The sequence below is a fragment of the Nothobranchius furzeri genome, chromosome 3 (genome assembly GCF_043380555.1).
Source record: "Nothobranchius furzeri strain GRZ-AD chromosome 3, NfurGRZ-RIMD1, whole genome shotgun sequence".
Lineage (NCBI taxonomy): Eukaryota > Metazoa > Chordata > Actinopteri > Cyprinodontiformes > Nothobranchiidae > Nothobranchius > Nothobranchius furzeri.
The window spans coordinates 67661045-67683087 of record NC_091743.1 but is presented as its reverse complement, the minus strand read 5'-3'; the positions used below and the strand labels follow the sequence as shown (position 1 = coordinate 67683087).

At 42.5% G+C, this 22043-nt stretch overlaps 1 protein-coding gene across 6 annotated transcripts in view; it reads right to left on the bottom strand.

Moving 5' to 3' along the window:
* cacna1da (calcium channel, voltage-dependent, L type, alpha 1D subunit, a) overlaps window positions 1–22043 on the bottom strand; it is an 85994-nt gene that overhangs the window by 20227 nt on the left and 43724 nt on the right. For 2 of the 6 annotated variants that reach the window (XM_070549434.1, XM_070549439.1), the window contains 21 exons: window positions 18138–18225; window positions 18023–18049; window positions 17517–17677; window positions 16331–16556; window positions 16052–16259; window positions 13343–13463; window positions 13127–13214; window positions 13015–13048; window positions 12773–12930; window positions 12563–12692; window positions 10060–10119; window positions 9922–9981; window positions 8064–8170; window positions 7000–7087; window positions 6805–6912; window positions 6664–6716; window positions 6438–6584; window positions 6126–6327; window positions 5746–5904; window positions 3948–4058; window positions 1167–1250 (listed from right to left, as the gene is read on the bottom strand). In XM_070549434.1, the coding sequence (XP_070405535.1) occupies window positions 1167–1250; window positions 3948–4058; window positions 5746–5904; window positions 6126–6327; window positions 6438–6584; window positions 6664–6716; window positions 6805–6912; window positions 7000–7087; window positions 8064–8170; window positions 9922–9981; window positions 10060–10119; window positions 12563–12692; window positions 12773–12930; window positions 13015–13048; window positions 13127–13214; window positions 13343–13463; window positions 16052–16259; window positions 16331–16556; window positions 17517–17677; window positions 18023–18049; window positions 18138–18225 (2420 nt within the window). The remainder of the gene's footprint in view (window positions 1–1166; window positions 1251–3947; window positions 4059–5745; window positions 5905–6125; window positions 6328–6437; window positions 6585–6663; window positions 6717–6804; window positions 6913–6999; window positions 7088–8063; window positions 8171–9921; window positions 9982–10059; window positions 10120–12562; window positions 12693–12772; window positions 12931–13014; window positions 13049–13126; window positions 13215–13342; window positions 13464–16051; window positions 16260–16330; window positions 16557–17516; window positions 17678–18022; window positions 18050–18137; window positions 18226–22043) is intronic. The other 4 variants (XM_070549438.1, XM_070549437.1, XM_070549435.1 and 1 more) reach the window with 3 other exon arrangements.

Genomic DNA, 22043 nt, shown 5'->3' with positions numbered 1-22043 from the left:
TAAAGTTGATTTCAACAACAGGTTACACACAAGCAACATTTCTTAGTTCATTTGAATACTTGCCTCTACAAGTTTCTATGGGAACAAAATGAACAAGAGTAAAGAATTAGACAGCATCGTAAAAAGGCTGGTTCTGAACCTAACGCTGGACTCAGATGGCAAAGCAGTGTGAGCCACTCCTGTTTAAGACACCGTGTTGGTCAAAACTAAAACAATCCATAGGTGCATTATACATTATCACAAGGATAAATAAACATGTGCAGAAAGCAATATGCTAACAAGGGTCAGATTAATTCTGTTTTTGCAGCAAAATTTGAATAAAAGAGTCAAACTGAAACTTTAAACGAAAGCCAATGGCGTGTTGCAAATCAATGATACATATGAAGAGTTAATTTGCAAAAACTGCAACTCCTTAAAGGTGTGGATCACTCATTTAATCAACAGATTTATAGTGGTCTCTAGTAGCAATGTCTCTAGTAAGTCATACTCAGGGGGGGAAATGTACTGGTGCACCATTTCCAGTAACTAGCAGTGACCCACTTCACAGCTCAGCTTCAGGCGGCAGGATTTGGAGTCTTATTTCCTGACATTTGAACATCTCACCCCAGGTTGAGTAACAGCAATGCAATTCTACAACTAACTTACAACATGGATGTTTTATCTCCACAAAAAACACAAGCCTGGAGGAGATTTTGCTTTGTGGTGAAGTTGCTAATGCTAACGGTTAGCTTAAACTAGTCGGGACGTTCGCTGCTCATTCTTGAACAGTAAACCCACAACAGCCTTCCCTGTCGTGAGTAAAGGTGGATGAGTCCATGAAGGTTCAGTGACAGTGTGACATAGATCTGTGAGGCTTTTCTAATCCTAGAGTTTAACCGTCTATTTTCTATTAGAAGCTAATGCAGGAGATAGGTGTAGGAGACTATTTTCATGTTCAGCCTTCATGAAAAACTCAGAGTGACCGATTATAATCAGAAATAATCGTTAAAAAATGGGTTTTGAGTGAACCACACCTTTAAAGTTCCTATAATTTTTTTCAGGTTAAAATGAAGTGGAAGCTACCATAACAACGTATTCAAATACAAATGGGTAACCCTCACCCTCGCCATGTGGCTTTCCTGTAGAGGTTCAGTTTAACCAGAGAGACACAGGAAACGTGTACTTACGTTCACTTCAGTGATAGCAATATCCACGACGCTACCAACAACTATTAAGGCATCAAATGTGTTCCAAGCATCAGCAAAATAGTGCTGTTAACATGCAAGGGTCAAAAAGGGGGAGGTGAAATGAGGAAGGAGGTGACGGAGAGTCAGAAAGGTGACCAGAGAGGAGTGGAGAAAGGAGAGAGGAGAGGATAAGGTTAGGATGGCAGGAGCAGGGGAGGAGAAAAAGAAATAGAAGTATTAGGAAAGATCCGGTCAAAGGTCATAAATCAGCACCCTGCCATTAAAAACAGCTGAAAAAAAGTGTCCAGAAGAGGAGGAAGTCAGAGAGCAGTGACGTTGATTCCAAATTACTTACATCAATCTCACTGAGAACAATGTCTACTATGCTGCCAATCACTACCAGGGCATCGAACACATTCCAGGCATCCCCAAAATATCCCTGAGCGAGGTTGATTGGGTTGAGTGTAACATCAGAGAAAAAAACAGTGATTTGCTCTTTACACTGAAACATTAATGCATCCTTCAAAACACACAGGAACCCCTGATGGCACCTCCAGGCTGACTACAGTGATTTACTGGCACAAGTAAACACACTGCCATCAGGAAATTAACAAAACTTGAGAAATCTTTTGTAAACACTGCAAACCACACTTCTTCTCTTACAAGCATCCTGTCTTTCTTTGCAACACAGAGCTGTTGGTCGAGGAGGCAGTAAGAATGAGAGGAAATGGAAAAAAAAGAAACCACTTAACATTCTCTCTCTACTGGTAATAACATTTTACTTTCTTTAATATGGAATTTACTACTAGTTCACCTGTTGAATTATATGAGATAAAGACAATAAAGTTTATTTCTTAGTAAATAGAATATTTACTAAGGCATAATATTTACTAAGAAATCACAATGTAGCAAATTAAATACTACTTGGTATATATTTTGTGTGTGTAGGGGGTGTCTGTGTGTGTGGACACATGAGTGTGTGCGTGTGTGTGTGCTCTGTCTTCTCGATCCCCAGTAAGTCGTGAAGGATGGCTGCTTGTACTGAGTCAGCATCCTCTGAAGGTTTCTTCCTCTTAAAAGGGAGTTTTCCTCTCTACTGTCGCTACATTCTTGCTTAATATGAGGATTGCTGTAAAGACTCTGACACTAATCAGTGACTTGATGCAATTTGCTGGGTGCCTTATTTTGGAAATGTTTAATTGATTGGCATAATGAACTGAACTGTATCGGAGCATTTACTTTATTAAGTATCTTAAAAAGAATCTTGTCATTATTTGATGCAATATAAATAAACTGAATTCAACTAAATTTAATTAAATTTTGCTGTGTTGAACATAATTATGGCCTTCAGTCTTTGAAAAGTGGACATATCCACCATCAGAAGACCAAAAGGTTGTGGCTCTTTTTGTAGTCTGAGACATCGAATAATTATGACTCACTGGTAGCAACTAATTCAGACGTTCATGATGTGCCAGTATAACTATCATCTAGTTTTATTTTTTGATTTAGTTATCTATTCTGCAGTGAGAGCAGCCTGCTTTAAAGCACTAACCAGAGAGCTACAGTCTGGTTGCACCTAAAATAATAGCATTTCTCAAAATGTTAAATCAGTACTTTTAATATTATCCCCATTGTTACAGGTGCTGTCTTTTCATCCTGGAAGCCTGCTTTCTTAAGTTCCAGCACCATGGCTAGTGCCGCTCCACTGCTTCTAACAATCAGCACCATGGATAGCGGCAGGCCTGGTTTGAGCCTCCTACCTTCTTAATTCCTCCTGTAGCAAGCAGACCTTCTCAGTTTAACTTGGTTATTTAAGTAAAATGTGTAACTAGTGGATTTCCACACATCATTCCACATTAATGTATTTCACGTGCAGCTGTGGAGCCACATGTGTCTTCATTTAAACACATTTCAGCTAAATTCCATTAAATGGTACAACTCTGCCACTTGGTGTTTAAATTGGTAACTGTTGCTTTTTTGATTCACTTCTGAAAAAAAAAACTTTTGAATTTCACTCTTCTGTTTTTGAAATAAAAAAGTCATGGCGGAGCGCAGAAACAGCCGGCATATGTATATGCATGAGATCCACAAGGCACTTTGCACTGATGGGCGTGGTGAGGGCAGGATGTGACTAAAAAGCAGCTGAGAACCTTTCTAGATAGTTTCTGATGTCTCATGTATCAAACATTGCGTAGAATCCTTACTAAAACCGTACTTATGCTCAGCAAAAAAAAAATGTACTTACGCCAAGTAGGTTTGTGATCTATCAAACATGGAGTACGCACAGCTGCACGCAATCTCCGCTTCATAAATCAGAAACTATCTAGAAAGGTTCTCAGCTGCTTTTTAGTCACATCCCGCCCTCACCACGCCCACTTACTGCCATAAACAGTCAATGCAAAGTGCCTTGTGGATCTCATGCATATACATAAGCCGGCTGTTGCAGCGCTCCACCGTGACGATGGTGTTGCTCCAGGTGTTTTATGTTTTGTCATGATAGTATTTTACCTTGACAGTTACCTTCAGGACTTATCTTGCAAATCATTTTGTGCAGTGCCACTTCCTGCCTTACAGAACTTCCTTTTGAATAAACACAGTTTATTTATAACATCTACCACACGCCAGTATTCCTGATGTTAACCCCCCCCCCCCCCCCCCCCGTCTTTCCATTGTACTGGGCCGCAATGTGTATGAATAATGTGTTTGTAAGTCTGGTGGGTGCGTTTGAAAGTCTGGTGGGTGCTTTTCTAGTTTGTTTTGTTTATCATTTGTGTGACTCACCCTTGGTTTGAAAGCGATGAGTTTAAGAAACATTTCCACAGTGAAGACAGCAGTAAAGACCATGTTGAGAATGTCCATTACGTAGTTAAAAAGTGCTGATTGGCCGTAATGCTGCAGAGGGAAAAGGGATTAAATGTCTTAAAACTTATAGCTGACCACAGGAAACACCATAGCTGAATTGTGCATAATAATAACAACAACAACAACAACAACAATAATAATAATAATAATATAATAACACATTATTTTGGATGCTCCAATTTTGATCACATTGAAAATCAGGTCTGATCACATGATTTTCAACAAATCGGAATCGGCTGGAAAAGATTGGATTTAACCACCTAAAACAACAAACATTAATTTTTAAATTCATCCCAAGAAGAAGATTTTTAAATGGAAAAACAATGGCTTAGTTTTAAATTCAACAAGCTCCTCTACTGTAGTTCCTCACTATAATGTTGTTCACTCTTCGCGGCTTCACTGTTTCACAGATTTTTTTCAGTCAATAAGTAAAAAGTGACAACGATAATTGTAATTAACTCATTCACTGCCATTGACGACTAAAGTCATCATTTGCATTTTTTTACTGTGTGGCCGTCAAAACAAGCCCCTGCACCATAAGAACAAACATCCCAGCTCAAAAGCGGATCATCATCCATGTACGTCACACGTCACATGATAAGTAAACAGAAAATCCAAGTGTTAGGAGATCTTTTTGGGCCGCTGCTGTAAAAAAAAGTGAGGCACGAACCAGAAATCTTCTGCCGATCACAATTCGACAACGGATTATGAAAGAACAAATAGCGCTCGAAACACGCAGATTCTTCCTGATGTAAAAGGTGAGTCTCCTCTTTTGTTTTGTTAGTTTTGGTGCCGACATCATCAAAGAGCGCAACGTTCTGTAACTCTTAAAAAACAGTAAAAACGCTTAAAAACGCTGGTAGCGAAGAGCTTTTCTGATCAGGAAACGGCTGGCAGTGAATAAGTTAATGAAAATCTAATCAGAAAATAGAAACCAAAAAAAAAAGAACCAATCAGCAAAAGGGGTAGGTGAGACTAGATGAGAAAAGAACCAATCAGAGTCCCGATCCATTTGGTCTGTTTGAACAAGCTAGTGGGAACCACATATGGTGGAAATAGTTGAACACTTTTATGTCTAAAATGAGAAAATGTCAGCAGCTGGGAAGAAAAGCATTAGATGTGTCCATGTGAAAAGTCTAAGCTTGGTGAGTACACATCCAGGGCCTCTCCTGGTTTTAAAAGTTGCAGTGGTAGCAGTGCAGGGGCAGGAGAGGAGTGGAATGTTGGACCCGAACCGAATGCACAGAGTTGTTTTATTGTTTTCGTGTTGCTGCTAAGGCCGTAATATAATCAGCGTTCGGTGTTCCAGAGGTGTTTTTGTCAGGAAAAGCATTCAGGCAGCCTAAAAAAAACATTCAGGCAGCTTATTTTGGTAACTAGTTATGGGAAAACAAATAAAAACACCTGAAAACAGTTCTTACCTTTAGAATTGTGATAGCTTTTTTTTACAGCACAGTGTTAAAGCAAGAGAGGAAAATGTTCATGCCTGTCTGAGAAAAGTGCATAAAGTGTGTAGCGAGGGGTTTTACAGCTTTAAAACATCCAGAGCAATTGTAAGAAGGAAGCTGGCTACTTTGTGGATTTCACCTTTTGTGAGTTATTTTTAGATTGTAACCCCCGCGATGAACGAGAGACCACTGTACATCATTCTTTGTGCCACAGACAAAAACGCTGTACAGTCCCACAATTTAAGGTGGATGATTTCAGGTGATCTTACCTGAACGGCCAGGCAGAGTGTGTTGAGCATGATGAGCACAAACATGATGTACTCAAAGCCAGTGGAGTTGACCACATACCAGAACTTGTACTGGTATGGGTTTTTAGGGATGTACCTCCTCAGTGGACGGGCTTTAAGGGCGTACTCCACACACTGACGCTGAACAGAATCAGACAAGGCAGGTTTGGTTTACATCTGCCGTTAGAAGTGCAATAGCTGTAGTCAGCGTTGAGACTGCAAAATGTGACACTTCTAATGTGCAACGACACAAAATCAAGAAAGTTTTAATGTTGACCATTGTTGCATAGTAGGAGTAAAAGTTAGCATGGTCTAGGTGTTTATAGGGAACAGCTTACTGTACTCTAATAAAAGATTTTCACCTGGTTCTTATCAAGTTCACAGTTTTTGTACTCTTTCTCTCCTTGCTCCTGAAACGTGACAATGACGAAACCTACAAAGATGTTCATCATGAAGAAAGCAATGATGATGATGTAGATGATGAAGAAGATGGAGATCTCCACGCGGTAGTTGTAAATGGGACCCAGATTCTCTCTGTTGGAGTCGATGGCTTTGTACAGTAACCTAAACAAACACATGAACAAGAGCAGGATCTGAGAGCCTCGACCTGGAGAGGCAGAGGTATTCATGAGACATTTAACTTCTTGTTCTCTGAGAGGAAGAATGATTCTTACGCAGGCCAGCCTTCAAATGTGGACACAGTGAACAGAGCCATCATGGCCATGAGGACGTTGTCAAAGTTAAAGTCGCTGTTGTGCCACAACCGTCTGTGGACTGTTGGCTGGTTCACGTCTCCATCCTTATACAGGATGTAGGTACCCCTGCAGGAAGAAGGATGAGTTCAACTCTGGACCATCAACCCCATCAGAATGACAAATGCAAACAAACTTTGACACTAACTTGCACTCTTCTGGGCTGGACTTGGCTTCATCTGTGCAGCGATAAAATTTTCCCTATGAAAGAAACAAGAAATGCATCAAGAATATGATTCTTTCCTAGAAGTTCAGTCTTTATGAGTTTTTGAAGCTCATTCCAGCTGACCTTGAATAGCTGCACACCTATACAAGCAAACATGAACTGGAGCAGCGTGGTGACGATCATGATGTTGCCAATAGTTCTGATTGCCACGAAGACGCACTGAACAACATGCTGTTAGAAAGAAAAGTGAAAGAATTAACATGTTGATTTTTGCTTTCCAATAGCTTACAGACATTAAAATGTTTTTTAAGTTCCTACTTTAAGGCCTTTGGCCCTGTTGATGGCCCTCAGGGGTCGAAGCACTCTGAGGACTCGAAGGATCTTCACCACAGAGATAGCTGAAGACCTGAGCATTGTAAACAAATAAGTGTAGTAAGAAGTACACAAAGGCACTTCGTCAAAAGATTTCACCTCCAAGAAGGCAAATATTATATATATAATGACCAAAAGATCCTGGTAAACTTTTCTCTCTGTTTTCTGATGGTTATTAAAGCAACACCCAAGACTGGAAGCTATTGCTATCTAACAGGCTTCAGTGGATCTGCTGCCATCTGCTGACCAGAAACTGCACTCAACAGTTTTGTGGTTCGGGTAAGTTCACTTGTCTACCTGCTTTACGGTAATTGCTCTTCGCAGTGCCGGTAGCTTACATAAAGGCTAGCAGCTAGCATTTTCAGTCTGTGATGACTTGTCGTGATTTGATGCTTTATAAGATAAAAATTACAAGATAAAATAAATGAATAAATAAAATCACAGACACGGTCATAAAATCACAGGCCAAAGGCCAAATCATAGAAATGTAAATCTCTGTTTTTTTTTTATTTATTTTTTTGACTGAGATTTCAAAGAGGCAAGAGATGGAGCCTGTCTAACCAACAATGGAAGAGCATTTCAAAGTGTGGGGGCATCACACTCCCCCGCTCCCCCCGTGCTTTTTATCTCATCTGGAGCGTGGAGAGCAGTAGAAGATCAGTGGACCTCAGTGCTCACCCAGGGACATAAGGAGCAAGAAGCTTGGAGAGATGCAGCAGTCCCAGGCTGCTGAGAGCTTTAAACGTGAAAATGCAAACCTTAAAACGAACACTAAAAACAACGGGACACCAGTGAAGCTGAATTTTATACAATAGAGCAGAAAAAGAGTAAAAAGCAACAAAATTTCAAAGAAATCTATAAAAAGCCTTAACAATGCTAGTAGAATGAGCCGATTTAATTATTAAACAGTGCTTAGGAAACAACCTGTAAAAAATGAGGAGTAGCTAAAAGCTTTTGCATGCTCAGCCTGTAAAGACTGTATAAACTGAGACAGATTCTTAGGTACTCACTGAATACCAAAGGAGACGAGGGAAACTCCCACCACCAACAGGTCAAGGAGGTTAAAGTAATTCCTGCAGAAAGCTCCTTTGTGGAGAAAAGCTCCATATGTTGTCATCTGATGGGAAGAGCAGAAGGTGTCAATGCTACAAAATATATATTTAGTCAGATATATCTAAACTATGTGTCATTTAAAAAAAAATTATTTAAAGCCAGAATTAAGGACTCTATCTTGATTTCAAACACACGCCCACACATCTTCACACTCTTTTAGATCACTCTGATTTGGGGTGACGGTCTCAAAGCAGTGAAACAGGAAACTAATCAAATCTACTGTCGTCACCCCCACGGCCCTTAGCTACATGAATGCAGTAGTAAGTCATTTTTTTCACAATCCACTATGGGAAGAGGCAATAAAACATGCATTTTGTTGCCTTAAGTTCAGGGATACTTAAGACCTTTTGGAAGCCTAGCTATAGTGATTGGAAACAAGAAATGTCCTTACTGTCACATTCATGTGGACCGTCGTCTTAAAGCACATTCTGTTATGTTCTTTATTAACTCAGAACCAAAGGGAGGAAGCTCCCAATTTAAAGACCAAGTTCACTTGTTTTATTAACACGTTTGCAGTGGTCATTAGTATAAATGAATGCATTTTGATTTGATCTTTAAGAGAAAAAAAGCTCTGGCGCTCCTGTTTCAGGAACTCAATGTCAGGCAGATGGAGTTGAGCATCAGACAGATGGATTTGGAGTCTTACTTCCTGATATTACATCTTGCCTCTGATTGGCTAACATTGCTGCAACTCTACCACTGACTCTGCCTCCACACATAACTCAAGCCTGGAGTTCTGCCATGTGGTGGAGTTCCTAGTGCTAACAGTTAGCTTCTACTAGCCAAGACACACTCTGCCCTCTGCTGGACGCTAAACCAACAACAGCCTTCCCCGGTGAGAGCCAAGATGGGTGAGTCCATGAATGCAAATTTGACATCATGACGTGCAATTGACTTATTTAATCCGAGCGTTTAGCCTGCATGTTAAGCTAAAAAACAGTTTCTCAGTGAACTTGGCCTTAAATACTCAGCAGGAAGAGAAAGAAAAAAACAGCCAAGATAACTTTTCTTTTAACTAATAAAAGCAGAATGCTTGTTTTTCCTAGTGCAAGTAAATGTGAAGCCCTGCAGAGAGACACAAGCAGAAGGTTGCTCAATAGGAGCGCTAATAGCCAACTTCTTAAGGTAATTTTGCAAACAGCTGCAGAGGCGACTCCACATTTACATGCAGTCATTCAGGGAAAGCAGACTGAACCGTGCTCTGTGGGAACATGGTTGGTTTTGCCCCCTCTTTTATGGATAATCTGAAGAGCAGTCAGTACAGGAGGCATGGTGGTTAGCTTTGACTGGAGCTGACTTCAAACTTTAAACACAAACCCTGACCTCAAACTCAACTTCAGCCAATGCCTCAAAAATGTCAAAAAATAAATAAAATAAAATAATAATAATAACAGCTCATTAAATGTTGTTGCATCACACAAAAAAGGGTTGCATCAAGTTTTTTTCCCACATCTCCATCAGCAAATGGTTACTAAAATGATGTTACACCCAAGTGAGTATAATGTTATGTCGATGTGATGTTTCCTTCCCCCACAAGTTTTAATTCTCTATTTACAAATGTAATTCTAGCAAATCTTCAGTTTTTTCGTTTAAAAAAGAGACTTTAAAAGTCCAATAATTATTTTTAAAAGAGGTGCCATGAAGAAAAAAAAGTGAATAAGAGAAAGGAAACAAACAAGCTAGGTTGTACTGATCGGCAGGAGACACACAAGGAGAGAATGCAGCAAGGCTCTCGTTGTCTTTTTAAGGGGTTACCTTCAACACGATCTCAAATGTAAACATACTAGTGAAGACATAATCTGCATAGCCTAGGACCTGGAAGGCAACGAGACGTTTGGAGTGTTACTGGGGTGAGGTTAGTGACAGCACAGACAGGGGGCACAGGCCATTTACCTTCAACACGATCTCAACAGTAAAGATAGCGGTGAAAGCATAGTCAAAGTAACCAAGTATCTGCAAAAAGCAACGTACATGTTTAACAAAGACAGTGCAGCTTTAGACATTAGTTCTAAACAAGAAAGCAAGAAAGAAAGAAAAAGAATAATTTCTAGCACTTTTTAGGAGTGAGGGAGTTAATTCTGAACACAAACATGGTGTATTTAGCGTAGCGTTGCATGAAAAAAGTAAAACACTAGAAATGTTTAATAAAAAAAGACTGCACTGGTTTTTTCGCGAATTTTAGCTCACATTTTCTAACTGCATGCAAAATAAATGAAATAAAGAGAGTTACTCAGCTCAGTTACCTCTTTCTGCAAAAGAACGATTAGTAAAAGCATGCAGATGAAATAAAAACACTTAAAACACTTGATACACATTGGTTTTTCATTTATGAGCAGTATCTTTGGACAAAATTAACTCAAAGAATTTAAAATTCTTACTTTGTTTTACCTTAAAATCTTTCTAGAAAGAGCTGGGAACAGATTTCATCTTCTATAATACAGGGGTTTCTCTGGATAGGATATTTTAATTTTAAGTCAAAAAAGACATAAAAGTATTTGAATGAAAACATAAGTGAAAATAATACGAGTGTGTGATTAAATGTCAGCTGTTAGTTCCTAAAAATGTTAGTTTGAAGAATTTTTCTTTTTGCAATATTACAGTTAATTTCTCCATTCTATCCTTTACATACATGTCAATTATATCTTAACTCAGACTTGCTGTTAGCTCATCAGTCTTGTGTCAAATATAAGCTCAATTTCTCTGAACCGAGGCTGTTCAGGGAGAAATCTACAAATGGTAAGAATAATTACTCTTAATTTTGGTCATAACCACAGTTCTACATGGCTGAAATATTCCTTTATAGTTAAATTCTCATTTTAAATAAAAACAAAACCGTAAAATGATGCTAAATTGATAATCTGTAATGACTGAGCTGATAATGCTGCTTAATTCTAACAATACATTCAATGAAATATTTTTATTATATGCTTTCCTTATTTTTTTTCTGTCATTAATAAATAAAATAAAGTTGTCAAAATTACAAAGTTGGCCTGATGTTACCTCAGCTAAATCCAAATCTTTCTAAACACCCTTTCATTAAAATTTGAAGCAGAAATCTGGTGGTTTTTTATTTATTTATTTTGTTTGTTTGTTTTTATCAGAAGGCAAAAACAGTATGTGTTTTGCACTCATGGACAGAGATGGGGAGGGGGGGGGGGGCCTTGTCCCCTCACTTTTTCCAAAGTCATTTTTCCCCTGCATTTTTTACCATCCAAAAACAATATTATGCTATCTTAACTCATTCACTGCCAGCCGTTTCCCAGTCAGAAAAGTCCCTGACTTCCAGCGTTTTTGAGTGTTTTTACTGTTTTTTGAAGAGCCACAGAAGATTGTGCTCTATGATCGTGTAAACACCAAATCTTTCTAGCGTTATCCGTTCAATCATAATCCATTGTCAAACAGTGAGCTGAAGAAGCTTTTCCGGTTTGTGCCTCGCCTTTTTCACAGCAGCGGCCCAAAACGATCTCATAGTTCATGGATTTTCTGCTTTCTGATCACGTGACGTGTGACATAAGTGGATGAAGATCAGCTTTAGAGATGTGATGTTAATTCTCACGGTGCGGGGGCTTGTTACGTCGCCCGCCCTGTAAAAGTCATCAGTGCCAGTGAATGAGCTACATAGACACTGGCTGAGCACTAGGACCAAGCGGAAAACAACTGCTTGTGTTGAAGACTGTTTTCCATTAGAACCGTCCATAAGCTAGCGTGTGATTGGCAGTTCCTGTCACCTGTGTGCTAGACCGTTCCGCATTGCTGACATGCCTCTAGGCCGAGGTTTTATACATGTTTTTTGTATACTTACTGTAAAGACCCCCTTCCCCCCTCGTCCTCATGCCAGTTGTGTCCCCCCCACTTCTAAAGTCAAAACTATGTCCATGATTGCACCTGTTTTTCGTAAAAAAAAAAAATATATATACATATATATATATATATATATATATATATATATATATATATATATATATGTGTGTGTGTGTGTGTGTGTGTGCGTGTGTGCGTGCGTGTGTGTGTGTGTGTGTGTTTTATACAGTATACATGTGTATCTATTGTAAGGACTTTATTTACCATGAGAAATGTTACCATCATCTGATTGACTTCTGTACATAAGCTGGTGTCTAAGGCTATTGGCGAATGCTGTAGCACTCAATTGATATTGTATTGGGCTCTACGGGACTCGGGCAGGCTAAGCAATAAAGAAAATTTGATGTGTTACCTACACAATATAAGGGTAAAACTATCACTTTTACAGATTTCTAAAAAAGAATTCTCCTAGGTTTTGAAAGGTGGAAAAAACACCAGATTGCTGCTTTAAAGAATCAATTCACCAAATGTTTCTACTCGACCCAGTTCACTTTGCTTCACCTAATTCCATTTTCAATGGAAGTGTTTTACTTACAATGTTGCGGGCGGAGAAGTTTCGGATTGGGTCCTCAGCAGCGAGAGAGACGGAGCTGAGCATGATGAAGACGAGGATGAGGTTGGTGAATATGTGGTGGTTGATGAGTCTGTGACAAAACACTCGCACCCTGGAGGAAGAAGGACATTTAATCTCAGTGTGACACGAGACACAAACTGTCAGTGTTAGCTCAAGTTAAATGTGTCTTACGGGTTTGTGTTACTGAAGACGAAGAAGGCACTTCCCTCTGGGATTGGAATGATCTTTTCCTTCTTTACCAGGTCAGCAATGGCTGGCCGAGGCCCCGATGGAACTTCTGGGTCTTCCTCATCTGCCACGTTGTCGTCAATGTCCTCTTCCTCCTCCTCCTTACAACACAGCAGAGTGTATGAATTCATGTCACACTGTTTAAATAAAGTTTGTTTTTAGGATGGAAATAAATGAAGTGATACCTTGTCATTTTTGTCGTCATCATCTATTTTGTCCCTGTAAGCAGCAGATACAAGTCAGTGAATCACAGATAGATTTAGCTTCACAGTTGGGAGACACAGAAAGACTTGTTACCCTTTTTTGTCTCCATCATCCGTGTTGAGAGACTCTGCGTCTGCCAAGTTGTCCACGGCAATAGCCAAGAAGACATTCAGGAGGATGTCTGAGCAAGTGTTCATTAAAGATCATCAAAATATCACATATTTGAAGATGATTTATCCACTAATTACTCATTTATTAAAAGCAGATGCTATTTAGAGGCTCTAGGTGTGTCAGAATGAGTGAGGATACAGTTACCGCAGATGAAAAGAATGATGAAGTAAAAACAAACAACCATCCCAGAGGAGGAAGGGCCTCCGTACGCCATGATCCCATCATACATCACAGCATTCCAGTCTTCTCCAGTCAGGATCTATAAGGGTCATAACAAAAGACCAGACGATGGTGGATAATGAATCAAAGCACAAGGCAGAAAGAGAAGACGTCTGTAAATGAATGTTTTCAGCAACCCTGCATCCAAATAACATGTCAAAATCACATTGTTCTTTATTTTGTGTTTACTGATTTAAACTGTCATTTTAATTTCATGATATTTTGTTGTTTTGCTTTTATGATGAATTTTATAACTCTGTGATTTGTGATGGTGATTTTTCTTTCTTTGATTAAAGCTAAATGAACTTTACTTTATTACTTTATTTTCTCACAACTTCAAACCGTAGTCTGTAAAGAAGCGTTTCTCTTTCATTTAGCATTTAAATGTGCATGAAGCAAGAGTGACATCTGGTGGTCAGGTTTGGGTACTACAATCCTTGAATCACAACAAAAGAGTCGGCTCTCAGCCACTCCCACTCTGCCATTGCTGGTTGCCAGTTGTGAAACAGTGTCAGAAGACTAGATCAGGGATGTCCAAACTTTTCAAGACAAGGGCCTCAAAAATACATTTTTTAAATAATGCAAACATCATTTTATATTTTTCACTTTTTTCTGCTTAAACTTGATGTATTAAAAATTTTTTTAACATAAAATATTAAAATATATGGATTTATATCCACAGCCTCCTGGAGAGACTTAATTCCACAATTCTGAAAACACTAATGAAGGCAACGCAAAATTACTCTGAGAGCCGCAAACAGCCCCCCAGACCGCATTTTAGACAAACCTACTCTAGATGATGAGTGAAGACGAGCCATACGCAGTAAGTTGAAAAGTACATTAGCATATTTCACTGTGTGGCAGTGCACACAAGTGGAGGGGCCACGGGGATAGATTATAAATCATCCACCGGCTGATTACAAAGGAAAATGCTGCAAGAGACAGAGAGGAGACTGAAAGCAGACAGTGAAGCATCTGAGTCCTGCTGTGACTGAGGAGGATCACGAGTGCTTAGAGTGCTGAAAGCATAATAAAGAGTTGGTATACTCCAAGCTGTGTAATCTGGGTGGTGTGGGTGAACCCCAGCTGGTTATCACTATACTTTTATATAAAGTTAGCGAGGTTTTTTAAGAGCAGACTTTCTTTTTCCTCAACATTAGCATTGTTAGTGCAATGTTAGCTCAACATTAGCCACTAGCCTTCTTTACCCAATATTAGAGTAAAACAAAAGGATCTTGTGGCTTCTTAGAGGTACCAGAAATAACTTCTAGGTCGCTCCTTTTACTTGATAACATTTTTTACACAATGTTGCTTTTCTTTGTTGGCTGGTGTAAAATTACAAATTCCCCTGCAGTGTATGAGTTGAAGACTTGGCAACCCTGTAGGTTCACATGTGACTGGTTCTGGAACCAGGCATATTGGGGGCGGGACTGGTTGTAAACAATTACTTTGTGGCCTTTTAAAGCCCCATTCCTGTACTTTGCGGATTTATGCTTTCTGTCTCCCTCTCCAGGCTTGCTGTGTAACGTCACTGTCAATCAATCAATCAACCAACCAATCAATCAATCAATCAATCAATCAATCAATCAATCAAATCTTCGTGTCACGCATAAGAAGCATGTTTACTGGCTTTTTTCCAACTCGCATGCCCAAACAAACACATTAAGCAGTGTTTCTGCATTGAATAAAGTTTTTATCAGGAGTGTAAACAACTTCATGCCCGACAAAACACAATAACCCCGATGAAATCATTTATTACTTACCTATCCGTTAGCAGCGCAGCTAGGTCAGAGTCTGTATAGTACATGACGTTCTTTCGAGAAGAGCTCTCCAGCGAGGAAAAGCTGGCCCAATGTTAGCTCTGGTCTATTCACTTGCTCTATCGCGTTCGCTATCTTTTCCTAGATTCCTCTCCTGAGGGATTTCTTGCTTTCTTTGGTAGATCTGCCATTGCTCAAGTCTCTAAACTGCGGGTCTACCACAAACATATATACGTAGACACCCCGTGGACTAGCACTGCCATTGTTGCTGGCCGCCATTTTAGATGGGTCTCCATTTGCCCCCAGTGCATTACTTTCCACTAAGGAAGATGCTACCCAACCAAAAAAAAAAAAAAAACACACACACATTTCATCTAAAGTTTTCACAAAATCAGGCACAAGTTGCTCACTATGAATTGATGTTGGACTTTTCAACAGTTTCAGCTTTGGAGAGTGAGACCCATCCGTAAAGCAATACGCAGTCAGTACTTCTGGTGGTGGACCGTGGGTCAAAAACTGTATAGTGCAGTAAACAGTCGTGGGACCCCATAACACTATCACAGCTCCAAAAATGAACATAATAGATGATAGTATGCCACCAGAACATTTAAAAAATACATTATTTAAAGTATAAAAGTTGCAGATTGGGGTTTTAAAAGAAGAAAAATGGACAACCCTACCAGCTGAGCAGGAAATCCGTTTCAGTGTAACTTTCCTTCCAACTCGACTGAGACATTAGACTGTTATGAGATTATTTCACTGTAAAATTCTTACTTATTGGACCTTTAACATGCTGTTCATATCTGTCACTCAGATGGACGTGGCAGAGATGAGCTGGACTTTAAAGGAAGAAGCTAATCGTAAATACCTGAAACACAGTGAGAAGGGCTTGGGGAAAGTTGTCAAAGGTACTCCTCTTTGTCTGAGTTTCATCAAAGTTAAACTTTCCCCCGAACACCTGCATGCCCAGCAGGGAGAAGATGATGATGAAGAGGAAGAGCAGCAGCAGCAGGGAAGCGATGGACTTCATAGAGTTGAGCAGTGATGCCACTAGGTTACTCAGGGACTGCCAGTGCCTAAAAGGATCCAGGAAGATGAGACACACATAAACTACACAAAGTAACACACGGTGGGATGATAAGCTCACCGTGTGACCTTGAAGATCCTCAGCAGCCGGACGCAGCGGAACACAGAAATCCCAAGGGGAGACATAATTTCCAGCTCGACCAGAATAGTTTCCGTGATTCCTCCACACACAACGAAGCAGTCGAAGCGGTTGAAGAGGGAAACAAAATAGGCCTGTAGCCCAAGACTGTACATCTTGACCAGCATTTCAGAGGTGAACATAGCGAGCAGCACCTTGTTAGCCACGTCTGACAGGTCAGGAAAAGAGATTCAAAAAGAAAATGAAATGTGAAATGAAAAAGATTTGACAACAGAAAATAATATCTTTACAAATATATGTGAACATGACTTAAAAAAACACAAAAAAATATTAGAAGAGCGTATGCTGTTAAAAAAATTGAAAGGTTGTTTTTGGACATATTTCAAATAAAATCAAAGCTTTATTTATAAAGCGCCTTCTGCAACCCGTCGGGAAGTCCAAGGCGCTGTTTTCAATACATGTTTAGTGGTCTTTAGCATAAATAAATGTCCTGTGAGTTGATCTTTGTGGGGAAAAAACTTTGTTCTCTCGTTCCAGGAGCTAGAAGTGAGCCACAGCAGAGGTGAGCAGAAGATGGCAGGATTTGGGAGTCTCATTTTCTGATATTCAGATATCTCACCTCTGATTGGCTAACATCAACGCATCTCTATCACTGACTTCTAATGCTTTACAATATTGATGTTTCATCTCCACAAATAACACAAGCCTAAAGGAGTTCTGCTGTGTGGTGGAGTTGCTAATGCTAATGGTTGACTTCTACTAGGTAAAATGTTCTCTGCTGTTTCCTGGACACTAAACCGTTGTGAGTCAAGAAGGGTGAGTCCACCAATGCTAAAATGACATTATAATATTCTAATCTGAGCATTTCCCCTTTATTTTCCATCAGCTGATTATTGTCATGTCATGTTCAGCCTGCATGTTAACTCAGAGTGATAAAATAAAATAAATAAATAAATAAAACACAAGTAAAAATCGAATCCTTAAGCCGACTTTAATATCTAACTTTTGTTCTGCAAAACAGTGAATATTTGATGTCAGAGGATCATAACACAACTGCTGAATTTCATGAAAAATAATCGTCAGATATCCCAACTAAGCTTCAACAAATAAAAGTTCTCACTTTTTCCATCTAACACACTGAGCACACAATCATTCAAATAGGTCGTACCCTGCACTTGTGTTAACCACAAAGGTTGGTTGTAATGCTCTGATGATATGGTGAGTGTGTTGAGGAACACCAGGATGATGACCAGCCAGTAAAACGGCACCGACTTGACTGCCAAACGGCACTTCCTGCGGCAGAATCTGTTCCAGCGGCGCCAGCGCCGACTGCAAGGATGGCAATGTCAGCATGAGTAATCATGGTGGTAGAAAGAGAATAAAAAGTTTTAAATAAACTCCCAATGCTACTGTTAATACTCTCTTCAGCAGAGCCGCATGGATCTACTTTGCAAGTACCAGTGTATATCAAACGAGCTAAAACCACTGCGTAAGGCTTTCTCTAAAAATACTTTATGGTACATGCTGACCTTAAGAAAGTTGTGAATTTATCACCCCAAGGAAAGGCTCCTTATAGATAAAGTAAAGCGAAAGCCAAGCACACAAAAAGCTGTAGTTTTCTCCTGCAGGAGCACAGCTCACAACAAAAAACAGCATTTACACAAAAGTACTCACCTGAACTTTGACTTTGAGATTTTTTGACTGGGAGAAAGAAAGAAGGAGTATACGTGTTTGCAGCTGATCGTAAACTGTAGAAAGTGAATGCTATTAATAACTCTGAGAGCCTCACCACAGAGGTCCACAGCACGGCGTCTTTGCATCCTCCTCGTTCTGATTTTCAGTGTTCACAGATTCCGTTTCACTGGCGGGAACACTCGCTGAGGCAAATAAAGCAAAACGTTTAGAAAAACATAAAAAGCAAGCACTGATGCAGAGCTTTGATTCCAACAAGACTGACGTCCTTCGGTGATGAGAACTGAAATGTAGGAATATTCGTCTCGTCTCGTCTTCCTCCGCTTATCCGGGTCCGGGTCGCGGGGGCAGCATCCCAACTAGGGAGCTCCAGGCCGTCCTCTCCCCGGCCTTGTCCACCAGCTCCTCCGGCAGGACCCCAAGGCGTTCCCGGACCAGATTGGAGATGTAACCTCTCCAACGTGTCCTGGGTCGACCCGGGGGCCTTCTGCCGGCAGGACATGCCCGAAACACCTCCCCGGGGAGGCGTCCAGGAGGCATCCTGACCAGATGCCCAAACCACCTCAACTGGCTCCTTTCGATCCGGAGGAGCAGCGGTTCTACTCCGAGTCCCTCCCGAATGTCCGAGCTCCTCACCCTATCTCTAAGGCTGAGCCCGGCCACCCTACGGAGGAAACTCATTTCGGCCGCTTGTATCCGCGATCTCGTTCTTTCGGTCATTACCCAAAGCTCATGACCATAGGTGAGGATTGGGACGTAGATCGACCGGTAAATCGAGAGCCTGGCTTTCTGGCTCAGCTCCCTCTTCCCCACGACAGATCGGCTCAGCGTCCGCATCACTGCAGACGCCGAACCAATCCGCCTGTCGATCTCCCGATCCCTCCTACCCTCACTCGTGAACAAGACCCCGAGATACTTAAACTCCTCCACTTGAGGTAGGACCTCTCCCCCGACCCGGAGGTGGCAAGCCACCCTTTTCCGGTCGAGAACCATGGTCTCAGATTTGGAGGTGCTGATCCTCATCCCAGCCGCTTCACATTCGGCCGCGAACCTACCCAGCAAGAGCTGAAGGTCAGAGCTGGATGAAGCTAGGAGGACCACATCATCCGCAAAAAGCAGAGACGAGATTCTCCTGCCACCAAACTCGACACACTCCACACCACGGCTGCGTCTAGAAATTCTGTCCATAAAAGTGATGAACAGAACCGGTGACAAAGGGCAGCCCTGGCGGAGTCCAACCCTCACTGGGAACAGGTCCGACTTACTACCGGCTATGCGGACCAAACTCACGCTCCTCTGGTAAAGGGACTGAATGGCCCTTAACAGAAAGCCACCCACCCCATACTCCTGGAGCGTCCCCCACAGGGTGCCCCTGGGGACACGGTCATAAGCCTTCTCCAAATCCACAAAACACATGTGGATTGGTTGGGCAAACTCCCATGCCCCCTCCATCACCCTTGCAAGGGTATAGAGCTGGTCCACAGTTCCACGGCCAGGACGAAAACCACATTGCTCCTCCTCTATCTGAGATTCAACTATCGATCGGACCCTCCTCTCCAGTACCTTGGCGTAGACCTTTCCAGGGAGGCTGAGGAGTGTGATCCCCCTATAGTTGGAACACACCCTCAGGTCACCCTTCTTAAAGATGGGGACCACCACCCCGGTCTGCCACTCCCTAGGAACTGCCCCCGATGACCACGCAATGTTGTAGAGACGTGTCAACCATGACAGCCCTACAACATCCATAGCCTTGAGATACCCAGGACGAACCTCATCCGCCCCCGGGGCTCCGCCGCTGTGTAGTTGTTTGACTACCTCAGCAACTTCTGCCCCCGAGATCGGACAGTCCATCCCCAGGCCTCCCAGCTCTGGTTCCTCCTCGGAATGCGCATTGGTGGGATTGAGGAGCTCCTCAAAGTATTCCTTCCACCGTCCGACTATAGCCTCAGTTGACGTCAGCAGCTCCCCATCCCCACTGTAAACAGTGTGAGCGAGTTGCTGCCTTCCTCTCCTGAGGCGCCGGACAGTTTGCCAGAACCTCTTTGGAGCCGATCGATAGTCTTTCTCCATGGCCTCACCAAACTCCTCCCACGCCCGAGATTTTGCCTCGGCAACTGCCACTGCTGCACCCCGCTTGGCTATCCGGTACCTGTCTGCTGCCTCCGGAGACCCACAGACCAGCCACGCCCTGTAGGCCTCCTTCTTCAGCCTGACGGCTCCCCGAACCTCTGGTGTCCACCAGCGGGTACGGGGGTTGCCACCACGACTGGCACCGGCCACCTTACGGCCACAGCTAGCAACAGCCGCCTCGACAATCGCAGAGTGGAACAAGGCCCACTCGGACTCAATGTCCCCCACTGCTCTCGGGACGTGGTCAAAGCTCTGCCGGAGGTGGGAGTTGAAGACCGTCTTGACAGGTTCTTCTGCCAGGCGTTCCCAGCAGACCCTCACTATGCGTTTGGGTCTGCCAGGTCTACGCGGCATGTTCCCTTGCCATCTGATCCAACTCACCACCAGGTGGTGATCAGTTGACAGCTCCGCCCCTCTCTTCACTCGGGTGTCCAAAACATACGGCCGCAGGTCAGATGATACGACTACAAAATCTATCATCGACCTGTGACCTAGGCTGCCCTGGTACCAAGTGTACCGGTGGGCATCCTTATGTTCGAACATGGTGTTCGTTATGGCCAAACTGCGGCTTGCACAGAAGTCCAATAACAAAACACCGCTCGAGTTCAGATTAGGTGGGCCGTTCCTCCCAATCACACCCCTCCAGGTCAAGCTGTCATTGCCCACGTGAGCATTGAAGTCCCCCAGCAGGACAATGGAGTCCCCTGATGGAGCACTATCTAGCACTCGTCCCAGGGACTCCAAAAAGGGTGGGTACTCTGAACTGATATTTGGCCCATAAGCACAAACAACAGTCAGGACCCGTTCCCCGACCCGAAGGCGCAAGGAAGCTACCCTCTTGTCCCCCGGGGTAAACCCCAACACACAGGCAGAGAGTCTCGGAGCTAACAAAAAGCCAACCCCAGCCCTCCGCCTCTCACCCGGAGCAACTCCAGCAAAGTAGAGTGTCCAACCCCTCTCCAGGTCTCGGGTTCCAGAGCCAATGCAATGTGTCGAGGTGAGTCCGACTATATCTAGCCGGTACCGCTCAACCTCTGCCACAAGCTCCGGCTCCTTCCCCGCAGCGAGGTGACGTTCCATGTCCCAAAAACTAGTTTTCTTGTCCGGGGATTGGACCGCCAAGGCTCCCGCCTTGGTCTGCCACCCGATTCGCATTGCACCGGACCCTTCATGTTCCTCCTGCGGGTGGTGGGTCCACAGTTGGACGAGCCCATGTATCCGGTTCGGGCTGGGCCCGGCCGGGCCCCATGGGCGAAAGCCCGGCCACCAGGCGCTCGCTCACGGGCCCCAACCCCAGGCCTGGCTCCAGGGTGGGACCCCGGTAACCCTCCGGGCCGGGTACTCCGACTCTTCATTTTAACCGCCATGAAAGATCCTTCGAACCGTTCTTTGTCTCACCCTTCACCTAAGACCAATTTGTCATGGGAGACCCTACCAGGGGCACTAAGTGCCCCAGACAACATAGCTCCTAGGATCATTAGGGCACTCAAACTCCTCCACCACGATAAGGTGACGGTTCAAGGAATATTTTCTGTTACTATTTGAAAGCGATCTTTATGATAATCCTTCACTTGTTAATTTTTTGGGGAAAATGATCTGATTGGTTATTCTACAATCTAGACCATCATTTGCCAAAGCAAAATTATTTTTGCTTTGCACGTTGGTCTAGGAATGCTTCATTGGAACCTTAGTCAGGATTGTGGCTGACCAATCAGATGGTGTTTAATCAGAAAAGTTATGAATTGTTTTATGTTTTTCATGTTTTATGAAGTTCTTCCGTGATGTAATGGCGGACTGCTGCAGCGGTCCAATCGCAGCGCTCTATTGGTTTTGTGGCCCAATCACAGCGCTCTATCAGCCAGGTGGACGGGAT